Raw genomic sequence first — 21,794 nt, 5'->3', positions numbered from 1 at the left:
AAGCCAAAACCAATTAATAGTAAAAAATCATGCATCAGAGACTAAAATCGACTAAAACACATCACAGGGATTTAGTATTTTAACGTCATTAATAGTCAAAGAAGACATGACTTGTGCAATGCCAAAAATAAATGTATCGACAGGTAGTAGTATAGTGAAGAGCGACTTCTATAGAAATAAAAGTTAACGTGGCTGTGTCCCCTATACATCTCGCCTCAAAAGATAATGAAATTTAGTTATGTTTTAATTTGCTAATGACAAAATCAATATTAGTGCCAATGTGAACTATATTCAGAGATCTAATTACAATATTGGTACGATAACCCTTACTTATAAGTTTGTTCAAAGGTTCGATGAGTTTACAAGGATCACATAGTGATTTCCTCGCTTTAAGTACAATATTACCATAAAATTTAGGATGAGAAATACCATTTTTAATAAGCTTTCTACAGGTATAGCCAAATTTACTAATCAAATCTTTGTATCTATGAAAGAATTTAGTAAAAGTTTTAAGTAATTTATGGTATCGAAATCCCTGACACAACAATTTACCAGTGATGCATTGATTACGTTCGTTAAAATCTATGACATCAGAACACACACGGGCAAACCGAACGAGTTGCGATATATAAACACCGTATGATGGAGCCAAAGGCACATCGCCGTCTAAAAATGTTCATTCTAAATTGTTGTATTTGTTCTTCAGACTATTTCATTAATACAGGATAGTTAAAGGAAGGCATATTACAAGGTAACAATGCTTTAGGCCTGCATACAATTAAAACGTATACAAACTAATATTTCACACCACTAAAATGATGGCAAGTTCAAGTTGCGGTCCTGTGCAAGATTTTATGGAATAGCCCTTGGATTGTGTGTTTGTTCTAATCGCTGTCTTGGTTTTCTTTTTTAATTATCATTGATGGCCGAGAACACAGTTATTCCGTGGTGCATTTCTTTTAAACAAAAAAATTCAAATTAAAAAAATCACACCTGCTCTATCCAAAAAAGATTTATATAGTATAATGTACCACTTTTGGGACAAATTATGATAAATTATAGAAATATCCACCAGCTCTAACTCAATATGTGGACAATTTAAGGTTAAGAGGGTCTATAATTCAGTGTAACAGCCTCAGATAAACTAATTATTGGCCTTTTCAAAATGGACAAAATCCCTACATTACCAAATTAAATGCTTACTGAGCGCAGTCTCATACGAACGCAGAGGTCGAACCGTGAACAGTTGAGGCAAATTAGGACCTCTTTAATCTTGATGCTGTCTGAATTTCGATTGAGTTCAAATTTTTGAAATAAATATAGGTTTCTGACACAAAATAATTGCGGTAAAAGACCTTAAAAATCTATTCTTAAAAATTTTCAAATTTTTTTGAAATAAAAATAGATATGAACCCTTAAAAAAATTGGGGAAAAAAATCCCCCCTCCAAATATTGCCCCCCCCCCACACTTTGAAACAATACCCCCAAAGTCAATCCCAGCCTTCCCTTATTGTCTTGAAACTACAAACATTGCTTGTTTTTGTCCCCCTTTTTTGCAGCTAATTCCTGCATGATTTGGGCAATTACCACCAAACTCAATCCCTTTGTGATATGGAACCTTGTGGTACAATGCCACATCGATCTGTAAACTGACACACAAGTTATTCTCCTGAAACTACAAACATGCTTGTTTGTTGGTCCCTTTTTGGCCCCTATATCCTAAACTGTTGGTACTATAAACCCCAAATCATCCTTCCTTTTGTAATATTGAATATAATTGTAAAATTTCATAGTGATACATTCACTTAAAACTAAATTTATTGTCTGGAAACTAAAAGAGGGACGAAAGATACCAAAGGGACAGTCAAACTCGTAAATGTGTCGACGGACGACGACATAATAGCATTATATGATCCCAACAAATGTGTGCGGTTGTATGCAAATTCATGTCCCAATTTGACAAGTAATTCCAACTGTATTTACTTTTTTAGGCATAAAATATAAGGAAATAAATCTCGATGGTGTAAGAAAAAAAAATTGCAAGTTATACATTGTCACATGAGGCACTCTATGTGTAGAGAAGGAAAATCAAAGGATGATGACTGTGTCCCCGGACTGTACAACAGACATTTAAAGCCAGGTAGTATTGTTGAAAAGTAGACCACATTTCCTAAGATTTATTTTCAAAATTAGTTTTTTTAAGAAGTCAAAACTGAAAGCTAAAAAAAATCTTATTTTTCTGGAATAATTTCAATCAGTTCTAAGAAGGTTGCATTACATAGAAAAGTTTAACTTAATGCAATAAATGGAGATGTTGATAAGTGGGTTTCTAACGATGCATGTCCTTTAATACAGATTCAATCATACTAAAGTATGTAGTGAACAAAGTTCTGTAACTCTGGAATTGCATTATTTGAAAATAATATAAATCAACCAGATGCTCCGCAGGGCGCAGCTTTATACGACCGCAGAGCTTGAACCCTGAACGGTTGGGGCAAGTATGGACACATCATTCAAGCTGGATTCAGCTCTAAATTTGGATTGTGGTTAAATAGTTGACACAGCATAGGATTCTGACACAGAATGAATGTGGTCTAACGAACTTAAAATCTTTTTTTGCCTTTGAGCAATTTTAAACTATGCTGTTGAATATTAATCCTCTCAAAAAAGTGTTTGAAGAAATTTTCTTTTTATTTATGAAATCTGAAATGAGAAAAATTGAACCCCCCCCCCCCCCCCCCCCCCAATTTTTTTTTCACATACACCCCCTTTCCCTTATTCCAAAACTAATCTCAATTAAAATTTTTAATGGAGTTTGCAACAATAACTACTCATTTAAATACATCATAGAATATTAAAATCTAAGAAAAGTGCTTGTTATCCATTGTTATCAATGAATGGTAAAGATTGTTTTTATTTATCAGTTGGTAGTAAAAGTGAATATACATTGTATATAACAATTGTGTTTAAATTTCATAAATTTCTATTTACTTATACTAAAGTTATGGTGCGAAAACCAAGATAAATGCTTATTTGGGCCCCTTTTTGGCCACTAATTCCTTTACTGTTGAAACCAACACTCCCAAAATCAATCCCAACTTTCCTTTTGTGGTCATAAACCTTGTGTCAAAATTTCATAGATTTCTATTAACTAAAACTGAAGTTATAGTGCGAAAACCAAATGTCTTCGGACTACGACGACGACGACGCCAACGTGATACCAATATACGACCAATTTTTTTTCAATTTTTGCGGTCGTATAAAAAGAAGCTTTATTCCTTCAATTAAAACGTGCGTTAAAGTAAGAACTGATTAAAAAAATATTTTATTTTTATCTGAAATGATAATGGATGGACAGACAAACTACAATATATCAAATGCTATGTTTTGTCTTTATAAATGTGTTTAGTTTTAGTTCAAGCAAAGCAACACCTTCAAAATACCAACGTGATAAATCCTCCTCATCAAAACTACTATTTTTAGTCTGTGGATAGATATTTTGAGAAATCAGTATGTAAACATTCTAACATTAAATATGTTTTGTGGTTTACTCATTTAAAACAATAAGAATCTCTATAGGAAATCAATTTTTTTAACATTGCTTAATGACTAGGCCATTAATTGTGAATTAGACAATACATTGCTAAACTTAATTTTACAACAAATAAACATATTTTGACACAATTAAGGATAACATTTGTTTTGCTGCTATTTAATACGAAGTTTTAACAAAAATATATTTAAGGAATAACAACAATAGTGCACACACTGAAATATCTCGCCTTCTTTACTAACCATTTATATTATGTTGACAGTCCGAAATATAAAGTTTTACTACAACTATCACATAAACTTAGCATGATCCAAGAAAATGAGGTCAAGGTCAGATAAAGTAAACAGAAATACATGTAGACCTAACAATCATTCAATACACTAAATGTAGTTGACCTATTGCTTATAGTTTCTAAGAAACAGACTTAAATAAAATCATCATAGATACTTTTATTAAGTTTTGTATTTACGCCAGACCGCCTTCCGTCTACAAAAGACTCATCAGTGACGCTAGAATCCAAAAATGTTAAAAAGTCTAAATACAGTACGAAGTTGAAAAGCATTTAGGACTAAAATTCCTAAAAGTTTTGCCAAATACAGCTAAGGTATTCTATTCCTGGGTAGAAAAGACTTAGTATTTCAAAACTTCAAAAGTTTTGTAAACAGTTAATTTATAGATATGACCAAGAAAACTAAACATTGACCAATGAACCATACAAAGGAGGTCAAGGTCAGATGAACCATGCCAGGCAGACATGCACACCGTTCAATCAATCTATGCATTAAATATAGTTGAACTATTGCTTATAGTATTTAAGAAACAAACTTAACCTTGAAAACTAAACATTGATCAATGATCCATGAAAATGAGTTCAAGGTCAGATGATACCTGGAGACTGACATGTACATCATAAAATATTTATATTCACCAAATATAGCTGACCTATAACATATAGTATTAGAAAAAAATACTATAAAACTCAATCAAATGAAAATGAGGTTAAGGTCAGATCACACCTAATTTCATAGAAATTGATCCAATATCCACCCATGTAGGTGTGAATCATATCTCTGGCCTATATTTAAAAGAAAATATAAAGAAATACATTAAAGTAAAATAGTAATAAAAAAGAAATAAATTAAAAATCAAAAATAAATCAAAAATAAACAAATCAAAACAAAAACAATAGGGGTGGTCTCTGATGAAGGTTTCCATGGAATAAAAACATTTCCGAAATAACCCGAAACATTGCGTATATAGCACAGTATCAATGTATGGCCAGAGATATGATTCGCACCTAAATTGGTGGATATTGGATCAATTTCTATGAAATTACATCCAATGATAATAGTGATACAGAATCATATTTAAGTATATGAAATACTACAAAATAAAATTAGTACCAATGCAAAAAGAAAAGCATGGGAAAACATAGAAGACTTAATAAAAACAAGAAAAAGTATAAAAAACATTGAAAAATTCAAAGCCGTTAAAAATAAAATAAAACTACATAAAAAAGAAATCAAGCTTAAAATTCCAAAACAATTTTTGCTGAACCTATCCTCTAAAACATTATCACAACCAGAAACACTAGTTCTTGCTAAAGGACTAAACTTTGTTCCAACAACAAAAACATCCATAAAACAAATAATGAAAGATTTTAAAAAAAGGGAAAGAAATTTGAGACTTTCATATTTTTTCCTTGAAAATCAAAATATTCCCAGTAAAATTCATCCATTCAAGGAGAAATCTAAATTTTCGATGCCGGCATTTACCGATAACCATATAGAAAAAAAATAATTTTCTGTACGAAAATGGAATTATCTAAATATGTCCCTAAAAATGAATTTAACCTGTCACTACAAGAAAACAAATTGTCTGAAGAATCTTAAATGATGAAAATATCATACATCATTCATAAAGCAGATAAAAACAATGTAACAGTCATTCAAAATCTTTCTGACTACCTAAAAGAAGGTGAAAAACAATTGAATGTTAACATACATCATGATTGTTATCAAAAGTACCAGGATTATAATTTTATACGCCAGACGCGCGTTTCGTCTACATAAGACTCATCAGTGACGTTCAGATCAAAATAGTTAAAAAGCCAAATAAATACAAAGTTGAAGAGCATTGAGGATCCAAAATTCCAAAAAAAGTTGTGCCAAATATGGCTAAGGTAATCTACTCCTGGGGTAAGAAAATCCTTAGTTTTTTCGAAAAATTCAAAGTTTTGAAAACAGAAAATTTATAAAAATGACCATATAATTGATATTCATGTCAACACCGAAGTGCTGACTACTGGGCTGGTGATACCCTCGGGGACGAAACGTCCACCAGCAGTGGCATCGACCCAGTGGTGTAAATAGTTATCAAAAGTACCAGGATTATAATTTTATATGAACAAGTCCAAGAGATAAATCTTAAAAACACCCAGAAAAAGGTATATGAAATAATTTACAAAATGAAAGAAGAAAACTGTATTGATGAAATATCTTTCAAATACATTAAAAATGAACCAAATTTTATAATAACACCTTTTGCATACTTCCTCCCTAAAATTCACAAACTAGACCGTGAAGTTTTACAAAACATTGAAAACTAAACAATAAAAAAAAATCTATTAATGTCCCTGGTAGACCAATAATATCACAGTGTAATGGACCACTTGAAAGGTTAGGGAGATACTTAGATTATTTCTTACTTCCCTTAGTGAAAACACAAAAAACATACATTTCTGATACAGGTGACTTAATCAGAAATATTGAAAACTGTACATTTGATAATAATGTACTACTTGTTACATATGATATAACATCACTATATATACCAATATCAGATTTGAAGAAATCACAAAAGCACTACCAAAACGCTTGATGAACATGACAAAATTGAATATTCTATAACAAAACCTACCAACAATTTTTTGATTGAAATAACAAAACTCATTCTTTCCAATAATGAATTTACATTTCATGGAAATTCATATCGACAAATCATTGGAGCTTCAATGGGAGCAACAGCTTCCCCTGAAATATGTGACATTGCTATTTACACTCACATAAACTCAATCCTTAAAAGCTCTCCAATCTCTGAAAAAATTATTTATGCAATAAACAGCCCATAAAACAATGTAAAATGTCTAGACCTAGAAATCTTCAAGGGCGAACGCTTTAAAAATACTGGTGTTTTAGACCTGAAATGTTTTACAAAGAAAACAGAAAAATTCCGATATCTTCATAAAAACTCAAACCATTCCATCTCAAACTTTAAATCTTTTATTAAAGGCGAAGGCATTCGTATACTTAGAAACACCAACAATGAAAGTGAATTTCAAACCAGAAAAAATATCTTTATTGAAAAACTGTTAGTAAGAGGATATAAACGGAAATTGGTAGAACAAATTCTCTCAAAAATCAAATTCAAAGACAGACAAATTAAATTAAAGAAAAAGAACAAAGTTGAAAACAAATACAATGTATCATTCAATGCAAATTATCATCCTCAAGCAGAAAAACTTCAAAAAGTATTCAGGAAATACTGACATCTTATTAAATAAAGGCAACTGTAGTATACCGCTGTTCAAAACTCATAAATCCATGGACAAAAAACAAAATCGGGGTAACAAACAAAAACCGAGGGAACGCATTAAATATAAATGGAGGACAACGACACAACACCGGAACGCAACACACACAGAAACGGACCAAGCAACAGACAAAACACCACGAGAATAACAAATATAACATTAAAACCATATACATGAATTTAGGATAGACAAGTACCGTGCCACGTCTTATCTCAATATCTTAAAAATAAGAGAAAACACAAACGACTCAACGTTAAAATGTAACACACACAGAAACGAACAATATTATAACAATGGCCATCTTCCTGACTTGGTACAGGACACTTTTAAAGGGGAATAAAAGTGGCGGGTTGAACCTGGTTTTATGGCATGCCTAACCTCGCACTTTAATGGCAAAGTTAAATATAACATTGAAATGACAACATAATATTACAGGACTACAATACAAATAAATAGGGGAACATATTCGACAAAGAAAAACATGATTTATATATAACAAAAAGCAATGGGTTTAAAATTCAATACTCCAAAAACGCGTCTTGTCCACACAAGACTCACCAGTGACGCCCAGATATAAAAGATCGAAAGTGAAAAAAGTACAAAGTTGTACAGCACTGAAGATCAAAAGTTGAAAAGGTTTTGCCAAATAGGGCATTGTTTGTATGCCCGGGATAAGAACATTCTTATTATTTAGAACAATTCGTGCTATTGCAAACAGTAGGCCAGAGATATGATTCACACCTAAATGGGTGGATATTGGATCAATTTCTATGAAATTGTCTGTTGGACATGTCCACCCTACAATCATTTCATATACCAAATATTGTAGACCAATGGCATACAGTATAAAAACTAGAGGCTCTAAAGAGCCTGTGTCGCTCACCTTGGTCTATGTGCATATTAAACAAAGGACACAAATGGATTCATGACAAAATTGTATTTTGGTGATGGTGATGTGTTTGAAGTTCTTACTTTACTGAACGTTCTTGCTTCTTACAATTATATCTATAATGAACCTTGCCCATTAGTAACAGAGAAAAATATTTGGTAAAAATTTACATAAATTTACCGAATTAATGAAAATTGTTAAAAATTGACTATGAAGGGCAATAACTCCTTAAGGGCTCAATTGACCATTTAGGTCATGTTGACTTATTTGTAGATCTTACTTTGTTGAACATTATTGCTGTTTACAGTTTATCTCTATCTATAATAGTATTCAAGATAATAACCAAAAACGGCAAAAATTCTTTAAAAATTTCCAATTGGAGGGCAGCAAGCCAACAACCGATTGTCCAATTCATCTGAAAATTTCAGGGCAGATAGATATTGACCTGATAAACATTTTTATCCCTGTCAAATTTCCTCAAAATGCTTTGGTTTTTGAGTTATAAGCCAAAAACTGCATTTTACCCCTATGTTCTATTTTTAGCCGTGGCGGCCATCTTGGTTGGTTGACCGGGTCACGCCACACATTTTTTAAACTAGATATCCCAAAGATGATTGTGGCCAAGTTTGGATTAATTTGGCTCAGTAGTTTCAGAGGAGAAGATTTTTGTAAAAGATTACTTAGATTTATGGAAAATGGTTAAAACTTGACTATAAAGGGCAATAACTCCTAAAGGGGTCAACCGACCGTTTCGGTCATGTTAAATTATTTGTAAATCTAACTTTGCTGAACATTATTACTGTTAACAGTTTATCTCTATCTATAATAATATTCAAGATAATAACCAAAAACAGCAAAATTTCCTCAAAAATACCAATTCAGGGGCAGCAACCCAACAACAGGTTAACCGATTCATCTGAAAATTTCAGGGCAGATAGATCTTGACCTGATAAACATTTTTACCCCATTTCAGATTTCCTCTAAATGCTTTGGTTTTTGAGTTATAAGCCAAAAACTGCATTTTACCCCTATGTTCTATTTTTAGCCGTGGCGGCCATCTTGATTGGATGACCGGGTCACACCACACATTTTTTAAACTAGATACCTTAATGATGATTGTGGCCGAGTTTGGTTTGATTTGGCCCAGTAGTTTCAGAGGAGAAGATTTTTGTAAAAGCTAAAGCCGGACGACGGACGCCGGACGCCAAGTGATGAGAAAAGCCTTTGGGCCAGGTGAGCTAAAAACGACCAAAACACAAAAATTTAACTATAATTACCGAACCATGAAATGAGGTCAAGGTCAGATCACACCTGCCACTTGGACATGTACACCTTAGAATTCTTCCGTACACCAAATATACTAGACCATCAAAACTTAACCTTGCTCACTGATCCATGAAATGAGGTCGAGGTCAAGTGAAAACTGTCTGACTGACATGAGGACCTTGCAAGGTACGCACATACATACAACCGCAGAGGTCGAACCCTGAACAGTTTGTGCATGTTTGGACACAATATTCAAGCTTGATACTGTCTGAATTTGTATTGTTATCAAATTTTTGACATAATATAGGTTTCAGACACTAAAAAAATGTTGTGAATTATCTAAAAAAAAAAAATTGGTTAAAAATATTTGTAATAACTTTCAATTGAAGATCTCTTGCTCTTGCACAATACTGTGCAAAAGAAGATTTATCGCTATTGTCCAATACTGTGCAATTGAATATTTCTTGCAATTGCGCAATACTGTGCAATTCAATAGTTCTTGCTATTGCGCAATACTGTGAAATTGAATATTTCTTGCTATTGCGCAATTTTGTGTAATTGGATATTTCTTGCTATTGTGCAATACTGTACAAATGAAGATTTCTTGCTAATGCACAATACTGTACAATTGAAGATTTCTTGTTTTTTGTGCAATACTGTGCAATTGAAGATTTCTTGCTGTTGCGCAAAACTGTACAATTGAAAATTTCTTGCTATTGCACAATACTTAATATGGCAGATTCCATGTATGAAATGAAAATGTCTGTCAAAATTAATAAATAAATAAAAATAATAATTGCTGTTATTTTAAAGATAATCTGTGAATGTCTTGATGAATAATGATGTTAGAAGAAATTATAAAAATAATTTTTGGATATGATTGTTTCTGTTTAAAGTAGAAATGATTAAATCAAGTTGAGAAAATGCAAAAAATTTGACAGAATTAACTCCCATTATTTTACACAATGTTTATGTGTTGCAATGCTTTATGTTGACACTTGTATACTGGTATTTACTAGTGTAGTCTGGTTGTTCAAACATCCCTGTTCCCAAATCCGTTACTTTTTTTAGTCAAAACATCTGTAATATATATTTTTTTTTTCACTTTCAAATACCTTGCTTTATAGCTCAGTGTCTGTCAATAAATCTTATGTGAGGAAAATCGCTGTAAAAACTTTCAAAATCATTGTTGGTTCCAATATATGCCACTTAAAAGTGTAAATCATGCTGTGCATAAGAAAAAACACATGTTGATTCTTTCATTTAACTTTATTCAAGCAATAGTTTTAACTTATATGTTTCATACATAAGATCTGTCAAATTTGTTTTCTTATGTCTGAAAAATTTGAATGTGCTAACAGTTAAAGTTCTTTGATCTGAGGTGAAATCTTGTTGGATGTTAGGCTGCAGTATTTTCCAGGAGATTTAAAAATTACTTTCAACTAGGATTTGATTTCCAATGTCAGTCAAAAAATCTTATGTATGAAAAATCTTATGTCAGAATCATGTCTGTCAAAATCTTATGTCAGAAACTCAATTTGTCTGTCAAATCTTATGTCAGACAAAATAAAGTCTGTCAAATCTTATGTATGAAAAAATAAAGTCTGTAAAATCTTATGTATGAAAAAATAAAGTCTGTCAAATCTTATGTCAGAAAAAATAAAGTCTGTCAAATCTTATGTATGAAAAAATAAAGTCTGTCAAATCTTATGTCAGAAAAAATAAAGTCTGTCAAATCTTATGTCAGAAATAATAAAGTCTGTCAAATCTTATGTCAGAAAAAATAAAGTCTGTCAAATCTTATGTCACAAACATAACATTGAAGGCTTCGTTTATTTAAAAAGGCTGATGCTCATAATTTTTTTTTTTGTCAAATTGTCTTTATTTTTAATAGTAAAGCATGTATTCAAAAACAGAAGTTCATTGCTTATGATTTTTGTATTACATGCTTATGGGAGTTGTTTCACTTTCTTATATGGAATCTGCCATATAATAATTTACATATCCTGTTTGGTGTGTATCTCCTGCCATATCATTATTTTTTGCTTTAATATATATATCAGAAATAACCAACTTAAAATGGAATTTTAAAGAAAAAAAATATCCCTTATGATTCATCACCCCAAACTCAATTCCAGCCTTCACTTTGTGGTATAATACCTTGCAGCACAATTGCAGGAAGATTCATACAATTGAACACAAGTTACTGTCTGGAAACTAGAAAAAGGCATGTTTTTTTGCCCCTTTTTGAACCCAAAATCAAACCGAGCCTTTCCTTTGTGATGGAACCTTGTAGTACAATTTCAGAAAGATCCATACACTTACACACAAGTTATTGTCCTGAAACTAAAAAAATGCATGTTTTTTTACCCTTTTTGTCCCCTAATTCCAAAATATTTGAGGCAATTACCCTCAATATCAATCCCACCCTTCCCATTGTGGTGTGGTACCTTTCAGTACAATTTCAGAGAGATCCATACACTAGAACACAATTTATTGTCTGGAAACTAGAAAAAATGCTAATTTTCTGCCCCTTTTCGGCCCTAAATTCCTAAGCGTTTCCGGCAATTCCCCCCAAACTCAATTCCAGCTTTACCTTTGTGGAACCTTTTAGTACTATTAGTACAACTAGAACAATGCTTGTTTTTGCTTCCCTTTTTGGCCCGTTATTCCTAAAATTTTGAGGCAATTACCCCCTGAATCAATCCCAGCCTTCCCTTTGTGATATGGAACCTTGTGGTACAAGGTCAGAGAGATCAATTCACTAACACACAAGTTAATGTCTGGAAGTTACAAAAATGCTTATTTTTGGCCCTTTTTTGGCCCCTAATTCCTTAACAGCGTGTACCATAACCCCCAAAATCCATCCCAACCTTCCTTTTTGTGGTATTGAAGTGTATGGTAAAATTTCATAGTAATGCATTTACTTAAACTACAGTTAATGTGCGAAAAGTAAAGTGTCTTAGGATGATGACATTGAAGCAAACGTCAAACCAATATACGACCGCAAAAATGTGTTGTGGTGGTATATAAATATGATGTTGTCTGTCAATAAGTGCAACACTCTGTTCATGCTTATGATAAAATCATCAGCTTCTTTTTGTGAAAATTCACTCATGCAAAATCTAAAGAAATTTTCAGGAAAGCGCTTTATCACAATATATCATGATGTCATTCTATTGTTCTGCCGACTGATTTGAAAATGTTCAGTTGTTTGCTCATGCTCTAACTTCCTAAAAGAGTTGTCCACTCAATTTGATTCAAATTTAACTGATCATTTTTGTGTATACAAAACACTTTCCAACATACAAAAAATAAAACCTGGAATCTTTGATAAATATTATTGTATAACCTCATATCAATGTTTCAAAATGTGAGACATATTGAGGTTAATATGGTAGTTTGTGACAATCTCAAAGTGGCAATGTAAACAAGTTACGTAAACATTTAGGTTTTCTTAAATATTTAGAAAAGACAAATTTAATTATTTTTTTAATTATCCCTTGCTGTTATAGAAATGTATCCTGTTTGCATTATCGGAGTGTAAATAACATGCATATTACCTGCTGGCGTTGGCGTCATGTGCTGCCCTGGAAAACACATCACATCAGGGACCTGTTCATGCAAATCTTTGCTCCCATCAAATACTACAAGAAACAACGCTCGGAATGTCATGAAGGTCTGGTGTGTTGTTAAATAAACGTATTGTCCACCAAAATCCCAGAAGATAAGACGTCCAACTTTCATTTTATACTTCCCACTTTTGAGGACTTTTTCCATTTTCTTTCTTATTTCTTCTTTAGTCATTCTTGTTCTCATTTTCTGTTCCATCTGGTTTACTGTGTGAGGCACATTGGAGGATTTCGTAGATGGTAGAGATTGTGCTGTTGCAGAATGGTCTGAGGGCAAAGAGGAAAGTGTAGCTTTGGCATAACCAGTTGGGCTTGTATCTGAAGCTTTGTTGGTAACTTCACTCTCCTCCTCTTCTTCCAGAGAGGTCATTAAAACCTTATGGTACACAACATCTAGGGCATTGTAAGAGTCTGAAATTATATTTAATACATCAGGCAAATCAAATCCAAACAGGTGCAGGCTGTCAAAACCAAGTGAAGAATGTAAGAAAAATCAGAATTAAAATAAGAATCATATCTTATCAGGTGTAACATTCATATAATGCTATTAACACATTTTAAAGAGAGTCATATTTTAACTGATTGATTGATGAAATTATTGATTATGGAAAATAAATGTTAATTCATTGCATAATTTTAACATTTAAATTCTATTTCGAAATATAAAACCTTAACATCTTTCTAATAAGATTAGTAAAATGTTAAGATTTTCATACACAAATCAGATTTGATATTGAATTAATATGGTGCGTGAATAGAAGGCACAAAAAATGGCTACAATGTGAAACTATTTAAATCAGTGCTATAACATGTCTGCTGAAAGCGCAGTCCATGCAATAGAGTATATTTTTAATGTGGTCAGATATTCTACTTGTGCTCTTTCTCACCTGGATCAACAAGAATCCACTCTTTTGACTGAATGTCGAGGCCACAGCGACCTTCTACCAGAGAAATCCCATCAGTTGGATGTCGCCCTTCTGGTAGGACATCCCCAGCTAACAGCTTCACAAGAGTCGTTTTCCCAACAGAAAATTGACCGGTTACCATGCATCTCATATCAAATGATTCATAGCTGCCCTTCCCTAATAAACGATTTAACATGGCAGACTGTTGCCCTTTTCCGATGGAATCTAAAAAAAATAAAAAAATTGGAAAGTTTTGATGTGTTCATGTTGAGAAAAAAAATGTATCCATACACAAACTCATAGATAATTTTTCCTCATTTGTTGGTTAATATGTTGATATGTTATTTTTCGATATGTCAATGTGTTAAATATGTCAGAATGTCTTTATGTCTTTGTGTTGATGTATTAGCCTGTTTGTGTATTGATCTGTCAGTGTAATGATGTATGTGTGCTAAAGTGTTGATCTGTCAATGTTTCAATATGTCAATGTGTTAATGTACAAGTCTGTTAATGTATTCAGCTGTCAGTGTGTCTATATGTCAATGTGTTGATGTTTGGATCTGGTTATATGTTGATATGTTAGTGTTTCAATATGTCAATGTGTTGATCTATCAGTGTGATGACAAATGTGTGTTAAAGAGTTGATCTGTCAGTGTGTCGATATGTCAATTTGTTGAAGTTTGAGTCTTGTAATATGTTGATCTGTCAGTGTGTCAATATGTCTGTTAATGTGTTGATCTATCATCCTGATGATGTATGAGTGTAAAAATGTTGATCTGTCAGTGTTTCAATATGTTATTGTGTTGACGTTTGAGTCTAGTGATATGTTAATCTGTAAGTGTGCCAATATGTCAATGTGTTGATGTAGGAGTCTATTATTATGTCGATCTGTAAATGCATCGATATGCCAATGTGTTGATATATAAATCTGTTAATGTGTTAAATCTGTCAGTGTGTCAATATGTCTACGTGCTGATGTATGAGTCTGTTTATTTGTTTATTTACGGACATGCACAGATTAAAAAAAAATATGTGATCTGTAATCAATCAATCTTCATCAATAGCCTATTTCACTTTTCCCATCAATTTGCTGGGTTTTTTCATTATAACATTATAAGCAGATATCAAGGTTTCCCTATATTAGAAACAAGTAATTATAAATCATTTCAGCCAGTATCTGAATAATTAGCATTAGAGCATTACCTTCAACTACTGGTGCTGCAGGTTCCTGTAAATGGGTGTCAGGAGTTACTTCTGGGGATGTCTTTGACATGACAGTCTACAAAAAAAAAATATGCTATAAACTATCATGCCCCATGTGAAAACTTGTCAAATAGTTTAATACATATATAAATTCTAATAGCCTTTCTATCTGCCAGTAGATTTAAAGAGGGTTTCATATAGTCGAGTTACAAGTTGCGAGTTAAGATAGTCGAGTTGCGAGTTAAAAAAGTCGAGTTGCGAGTTAAAAAAGTCTAGTTGCGAGTTACGAAAGTTGAGTTGCGAGTTACAAAAGTTGAGTTGCGAGTTAAGAAAGCCGAGTCGCGAGTTAAGAAAGTTGAGTTGCGAGTTAAGAAAGTCGAGTTGCGAGTTACAAAAGTCGAGTTGTGAGTTAAGAAAGTCGAGTTGCGAGTTACGAAAGTCGAGTTGTGAGTTAAAAAAGTCGAGTTGCGAGTTACAAAAGTCAAGTTGCGAGTTACAAAAATATTTTTGAGGATCGATTCACATTTGATAAACAAAGCATGCGTGTGTAAGTGATAAATTTGTCCTGGTAAAATATGTCTGGGGGGACAAATATTGCTAGTATAAAAAGTCCATGGTTACCAAATTTACTAGTATATTTAGTCCGATGTTATTAATATATGTCCCCAGACTAATTTTCCTAGGTAATCATGTCCTATAAAATCCTATAATATTTAATTACATTTAAACCATGGAAATTTAGATGTTATGTTTTAGTAATGTTTAAGAGTTGCATAGTTATATTTTTGATAAAATTTATGTCCCCAGACTAATTTTACTATGGAATCATGTCCATGCCATTAATAGTCATAGGTTAAAATGTCCAAGCCCTTAGTTTTAAAGGTAACTATAAATGTATTCTCGTTTGATTTGTTTTACATTGTCAATTTGGGGCCTTTTATAGCTGACTATGGGGTATGGGCTTTGCTCATTTATGAAGGCCGTATGGTGACCTATAGTTGTTAATTTCTATGTCATTTTGGTTTCTTGTGGACAGTTGTCTCATTGGCAATCATACCACATCTTCTTTTTCATATAATACGAATAATATACAGTTACTGTCTTTTGATGAGGTAAATAAGCGGTTTTCTTGACTTTTGAAAAACATGATACTCACTGAGGCCGACGGCCGAAGTGAATATCAGTTATTCCAAAGTCAATTAAACCCCATATTTACCGAAACAAAAGACAGTAACTGTTTTGTTCCATATTCCGAGAAAATAAAATGTATTTAATGACAAACATATATCAAAACAAATTTTACATGAAACATTTTACCATACATTACGTTGCATGTAAAAGTGTGTGACGTTTAGCGCGGTGAATAACACTTTCTGAAGTGAATATGCTTTTTTATTCAAAATCCAATTCATAACGAGAAACTTACTAAAATGATACCAATACGGAATAACGCCGTTTATTTGGACCAAACTTATTATGACACTGAACAATATTGAAAGCAAATGGCACATGGCACGCAATAAATCGGGCCTTCTTTATCATGTTTATATACTAGCATTTCGGAGTCAAACGTACGAGTGACACACGACTGTTGTGCGACAGTCGTTCGACAGTGACACAACGGTAACAAGCATATTTCCATGACATGAAAATCTGAAAAATAGAACCAAAAACTCACGATTGTTATACGACAGTCGCACGGCTTTCACAAGACTCATTTGCGACAAACCCACAACAGTATAATTACATTTCTTTTTCCTGTACTGTACCCATCGTGGAACCATCGTAGACATGTCGTAGCTGATGTGACCTCTCTACATATTTTTTTGACATTTGATTTTGCACGACAACTTTTGTATTGATCTTCAACGACAAAAAATCGTACGATCTGTTGTGATCGGGGCTTTACATTTCGAACATCTCTATGGACGTCATGGCAGTATGACCGTTACCTCCTGCATCAGATGTTATTACCATAGTATCATCTTTAGTTTCCCGAATATGGAACAATCCAAATTGAATTCTTAGAAAACTAACTGAAACCGTTTTTCTAATTTATTCATAATTGACAATCTCAAACGTGTGAACACTATATGATTTTAAACCTAAGTGACTCAGTTTTATAAGTAACCTAATACCCAGGAGGAATACTTTAAACAAAATCTTATTCACGATGTAGCACTAAACATTTTAAATTTTCCAATTAAACCTTACCTGTAAAATGGCGCAAATGTAGTTTTTACAATAGTATCTTTGATGGCTACATGCATAGACCAAAGAATCAAATCGGGGAATGAGTCAAAGAGACAGCAACCCAACCAAAATATGCAATTCAACCGAAGGCCATTTGGTCTTCAACACAACGAGAAATCACACACCTAGAGGGAGCCCCAAACAGGCCCTGAAACACAGTGTTATATATCTTTAGATCAAGAATATTTACGCCATTCTATGCTCCTAAATATAAAGATGAACCAAAATAAAAAAATATACAAGAGCAACAAAGGCTAAAGGTTCCTGACTAAGGTCAGACACAAAAATGCAGCGGGTTTAAACTTGTTTTATGCACGCACATCATTTCCCCTGTATCTCTAGCCAATGTAGACATATATAATTTTAACGTCCACAATTTTGAGTGTCTGACTGCCAAAGAATAAATTTTGCGGTCCCTAAGGATTATTGCCAGGCTCGGCAACTCGACTTTTGTAACTCCCAACTCGACTTTCTTAACTCGCAACTAGACTTTTGTAACACGCAACTCGACTTTTTTAACACGGAACTCGACTTTTGTAACTCGCAACTCGACTTTCTGAACTCGCAACTCCACTTTCGTAACTCGCAACTCGACTTTCTTAACTCACAACTCGACTTTTGTAACTTGCAACTCGATACTCGCAACTCGCAACTGGATACTCGACAACAAGTGAATCTCAGATTTAAAGGACAATAACTCTATATTTTACAGGAAGTTGAAATGCGCAATGCAATCACAACTTATTTTGACTAGACACAGACAATTATCTTGAATTGACCGTAATTCTTTGCTTATTTCCACCTTTGATTCTGTTGTTTGCATCTATTTGTTATAATAGGTACAGTCATTGTATTGAACAAAATCATTTCTCTTCGCCACATAATTTATAGATAATACATAGTGATGCACGTTGACTAAATATGAAAGTGCATATGTAGTTGTCTCCCTTACTAGTATAATCAGTTTCAGAATGTTCATTGTTATTTCCCTTTTTTAAAACTATAAATTTAATGTTTCTTTATTTAATGATTTACATGATGTTTATTCAGTACCTATTTGTGAGTTTGAATAGATATTAGTATTTTGAATTCATTGGTTAACGTTATTCATTTATATTCTAAAATCTAGTATTTGCATTGTCACAAATCATTTATAACCTCCTTTGACAGACTTTAGGCCTATATATTTTATATGACTGGTTTGGTGTAATTGCATTGAATTGTCTGATGTCTGAAGTATACAGTCCAACCAATGAAAGCTGTACTGAATGCAAATCTTCCTTTAACTTATTGGAAATCCGAAATAAACTTTTTTATAATTGAATCAGTGTTTATAATGTACAGATTGAAAATATATTATTGATATTCAATAAATACTGTATCATATGCAGTTTATACATGTATTTCAACCAAAAACCAGGATATTTTTTTGGTCAGGTAAATTAATCAATGAACGATAGATTTCTCCAAGAAGAAATTTAAGGTCTCAAATGAATAAACTTCACAGAGAGCAATTGCTATAGTATTGATTCAATGGGACAGGTAAACTTACAAAAGTTCAAATACCTTGGTCAAGAGCAGACAACTCTGTGGTTCGCAATAACACATAATGAACGGGTATATAATCTGTTTATTGATGGCATTGTAAAAAAACAATCTAAATAAAAATTTATTATATTTAAACTTGCCAAAGTTTGTCAAGGGCAATGCCTCCAACTACACCACAATCATCAATACTGGGACCAACTACCGTATCCCCAGGACCAACAAATTTCACCTCTGGACCAACAACCTCAGGGCCGACAACAAATTCCACCTCTAGACGAACAACCTCAGGGCGGACAACAAATTCCACCTCTAGACGAACAACCTCAGGGCGGACAACAAATTCCACCTCTAGACGAACAATTTCTGGACCGACAACAAGTTTCACATCTAGACCAACAACCTCTGGACCAACAACAAATTAATAATTATATATTTATTTAGAACGCCGGAATAATTGCTTGCTAATTCCGTTTCAGGTCTTCATATTTAGAATTTAAAATAAAAATTAAGTCACGGTTATATATGATGAACTAATTTATTTGAATAAATAATTTGTTATATATATGCATAGATAATCTATAATTATAGTTAATATTTAAAGAAAAATATTCAAAAACTAGCCAGGATCGTTTCTACAAAAGCGTATTAGGGATGTAGTAAAAATGAAATCGGATTACTGATTGTATGTTGACATCTCATATCTTAAAATCTCTGTGAATTATATTTTTGTTTCACTTATTTTGATAATTTACCAGTTTAATACACAATTATCTCTATCCAATAATATATGAATATAAGGCGGTTACTCGTACCCTAAGAAGTCCAATTATGCCACGCGTACCTGCACTGCCTTCATTATAAGCTGAATTTCACTCGTTTCATTTTCTTAAAGAAATGATAGTTTTCGCGATAGCTCTTAGCCTGGGTAAAAGAATAACACTTAAAATCGATCAAAATGTATTTTAAGCTTAAATTGTATAATAAGAACATTTGAACCTCTGGAAATGGTTGCATAAGTTTTTGGTTTTTTTTTGGAACGTTTTAAAAATCTAAAATATGTCCCCAAACATTTTCAGTTTGTCATAACCAGGCGTGGTGTTCTCGGAAGTATCCTTTCGTTTGAAAAAAGTAAAATCACAAAAATACTGAACTCAGAGGAAAATCAATTCGGAAAGTCCATAATCACATGGCAAAATCAAATAACAAAACGCATCAAAAACGAATGGACAAGAACTGTCATATTCCTGACTTGGTACAGGCATTTTCAAATGTAGAAAATGGTGGATTGAACCTGGTTTTATAGCTAGCTAAACCTCTCACTTGTATGACAGTCGCAAATTCCATTATATTGTCACCGATGCGTGAACAAAACAAACAGACATAATAGGTAAAAATGTCAAAAATAGGGGTACAGCAGTCAACATTGTGTTATCATCTTAATCACTATAAAAATAACAAATGTAACGAAGAAGCACAAAAAGGCATACATCAAATTAACATCCTCAGTTTGATTATATTATACGATTATATTTGTCTATGTAAAATGCACCCATCAAGGAAGGAGGGTATGGGTACTGGTGTAAAATTGCGCGTTTGAAATTCGCACAGGTAGACATGAAATAATTTTGTCGTTCAAAGTATGACGGGATGCATAAATACAGTCACGCAAAATAGATATAACAAACACTGACTTAACAGTTAAAGTAATAATAATAAATAAAATAATATTGTGGTTCAAAGTATGAATTGATACATAAGTACAGAGTCACGTAAAATGTATATCACAAAAAAAGTTGGTTAACAGTAAAAGTAATATTAATAAATAAAATAATTTTGTCATTCAAAGTATGACAAGATACATAGGTACAGAGTCACATCAAAAAATAATTTTGTCATTCAAAGTATGACAAGATACATAGGTACAGAGTCACATCATAAAATAATTTTGTCGTTCAAAGTATGATGGGATACATAAGCACAGAGTTACGTCAAAAGGATATCTAAAAAAACAGACAACAGTAAAAGTTATATTTATAAAGACAAATAAAAGAATAATATAACACGTAATTAAGACGATAAACAACGTCAGTACGCAAAATCTAAGAAAGCTAAAGGTCTAATTAACGTACAAAATCATGAACGGAAATCAAATATGTTAAATAGCAACAAAAGACAGCCACCAAATTACAAACTAATGATATGGGACCAGCACATACATAATTTGACAGAAAGCACACGTGTACAGTACTTTTATTTTACAGTATTTGAATAGCCTTATCTTTAGAAAATTTAGAATCTTTACGGATCATTCTTTAAATGCTATAAAGGACTTATTATTTTGTATTTGGAAAAAAAAATCTCAAGTCTACGCAAGGTTAAAAGAAAGCGTCTGTAACAGAAAATAGCATTTCTCGTAAAGGATGTATTTAGATTTTCATACATTTTTTGTAGTTCCCAACCCTTGTCCCTCCCCGTCGGAAAATCACATATCATCCTACAAGTACAAATGTACATGTACCTGACAATGAGAATAACTGATACAGATTTTTGTAATACGAGTTGTAATTCATTACAAAGTATTTATCAAACAAAGAAAGAACACGTTAGAAAGAACGACACATTAAACAATATGAATACACTAGTTATATCGAATCTCTGATAGATTCTCCGTAGAATTGATTTGAAATCAATTCATTAAATATTATTGCACATTTTTTAAATCGTAAAACGAACTTGACATAAATCATTCATGTTAAATTTTAAATGGTTATAACCAAGAATTGACATAATTCTACAATAGATTGCTGACTAGACGAGCTCAGATTGGCCGGAAATGATTAAGGCTCTTACGGGGAACGTAACATGTACGTCGATTCATTGGATTATGGAAAGTATCTCTTCGAGCTTCTTATCAAAAGGTTGCAATTGAATAAAAAAAAATTTCAAAATTTGC

General features: G+C 32.6%; 1 protein-coding gene across 1 annotated transcript in view; it reads right to left on the bottom strand.

Annotated features, from left to right (window-relative positions):
* LOC134718282 (GA-binding protein subunit beta-1-like) overlaps nucleotides 1-21,794 on the bottom strand; it is a 36,452-nt gene that overhangs the window by 2,849 nt on the left and 11,809 nt on the right. The window contains exons 5-7 of the mRNA XM_063580775.1: nucleotides 15,041-15,116; nucleotides 13,820-14,062; nucleotides 12,864-13,343 (exon numbers count right to left, since the gene is read on the bottom strand). Of these exons, the coding sequence (XP_063436845.1) occupies nucleotides 12,864-13,343; nucleotides 13,820-14,062; nucleotides 15,041-15,116 (799 nt within the window). The remainder of the gene's footprint in view (nucleotides 1-12,863; nucleotides 13,344-13,819; nucleotides 14,063-15,040; nucleotides 15,117-21,794) is intronic.

Source organism: Mytilus trossulus, chromosome 5 (genome assembly GCF_036588685.1).
Source record: "Mytilus trossulus isolate FHL-02 chromosome 5, PNRI_Mtr1.1.1.hap1, whole genome shotgun sequence".
In the NCBI taxonomy this organism is placed as follows: domain Eukaryota; kingdom Metazoa; phylum Mollusca; class Bivalvia; order Mytilida; family Mytilidae; genus Mytilus; species Mytilus trossulus.
Note: the sequence above shows the minus strand (reverse complement) of the source record. Positions and strands in the feature narration are given on the sequence as shown.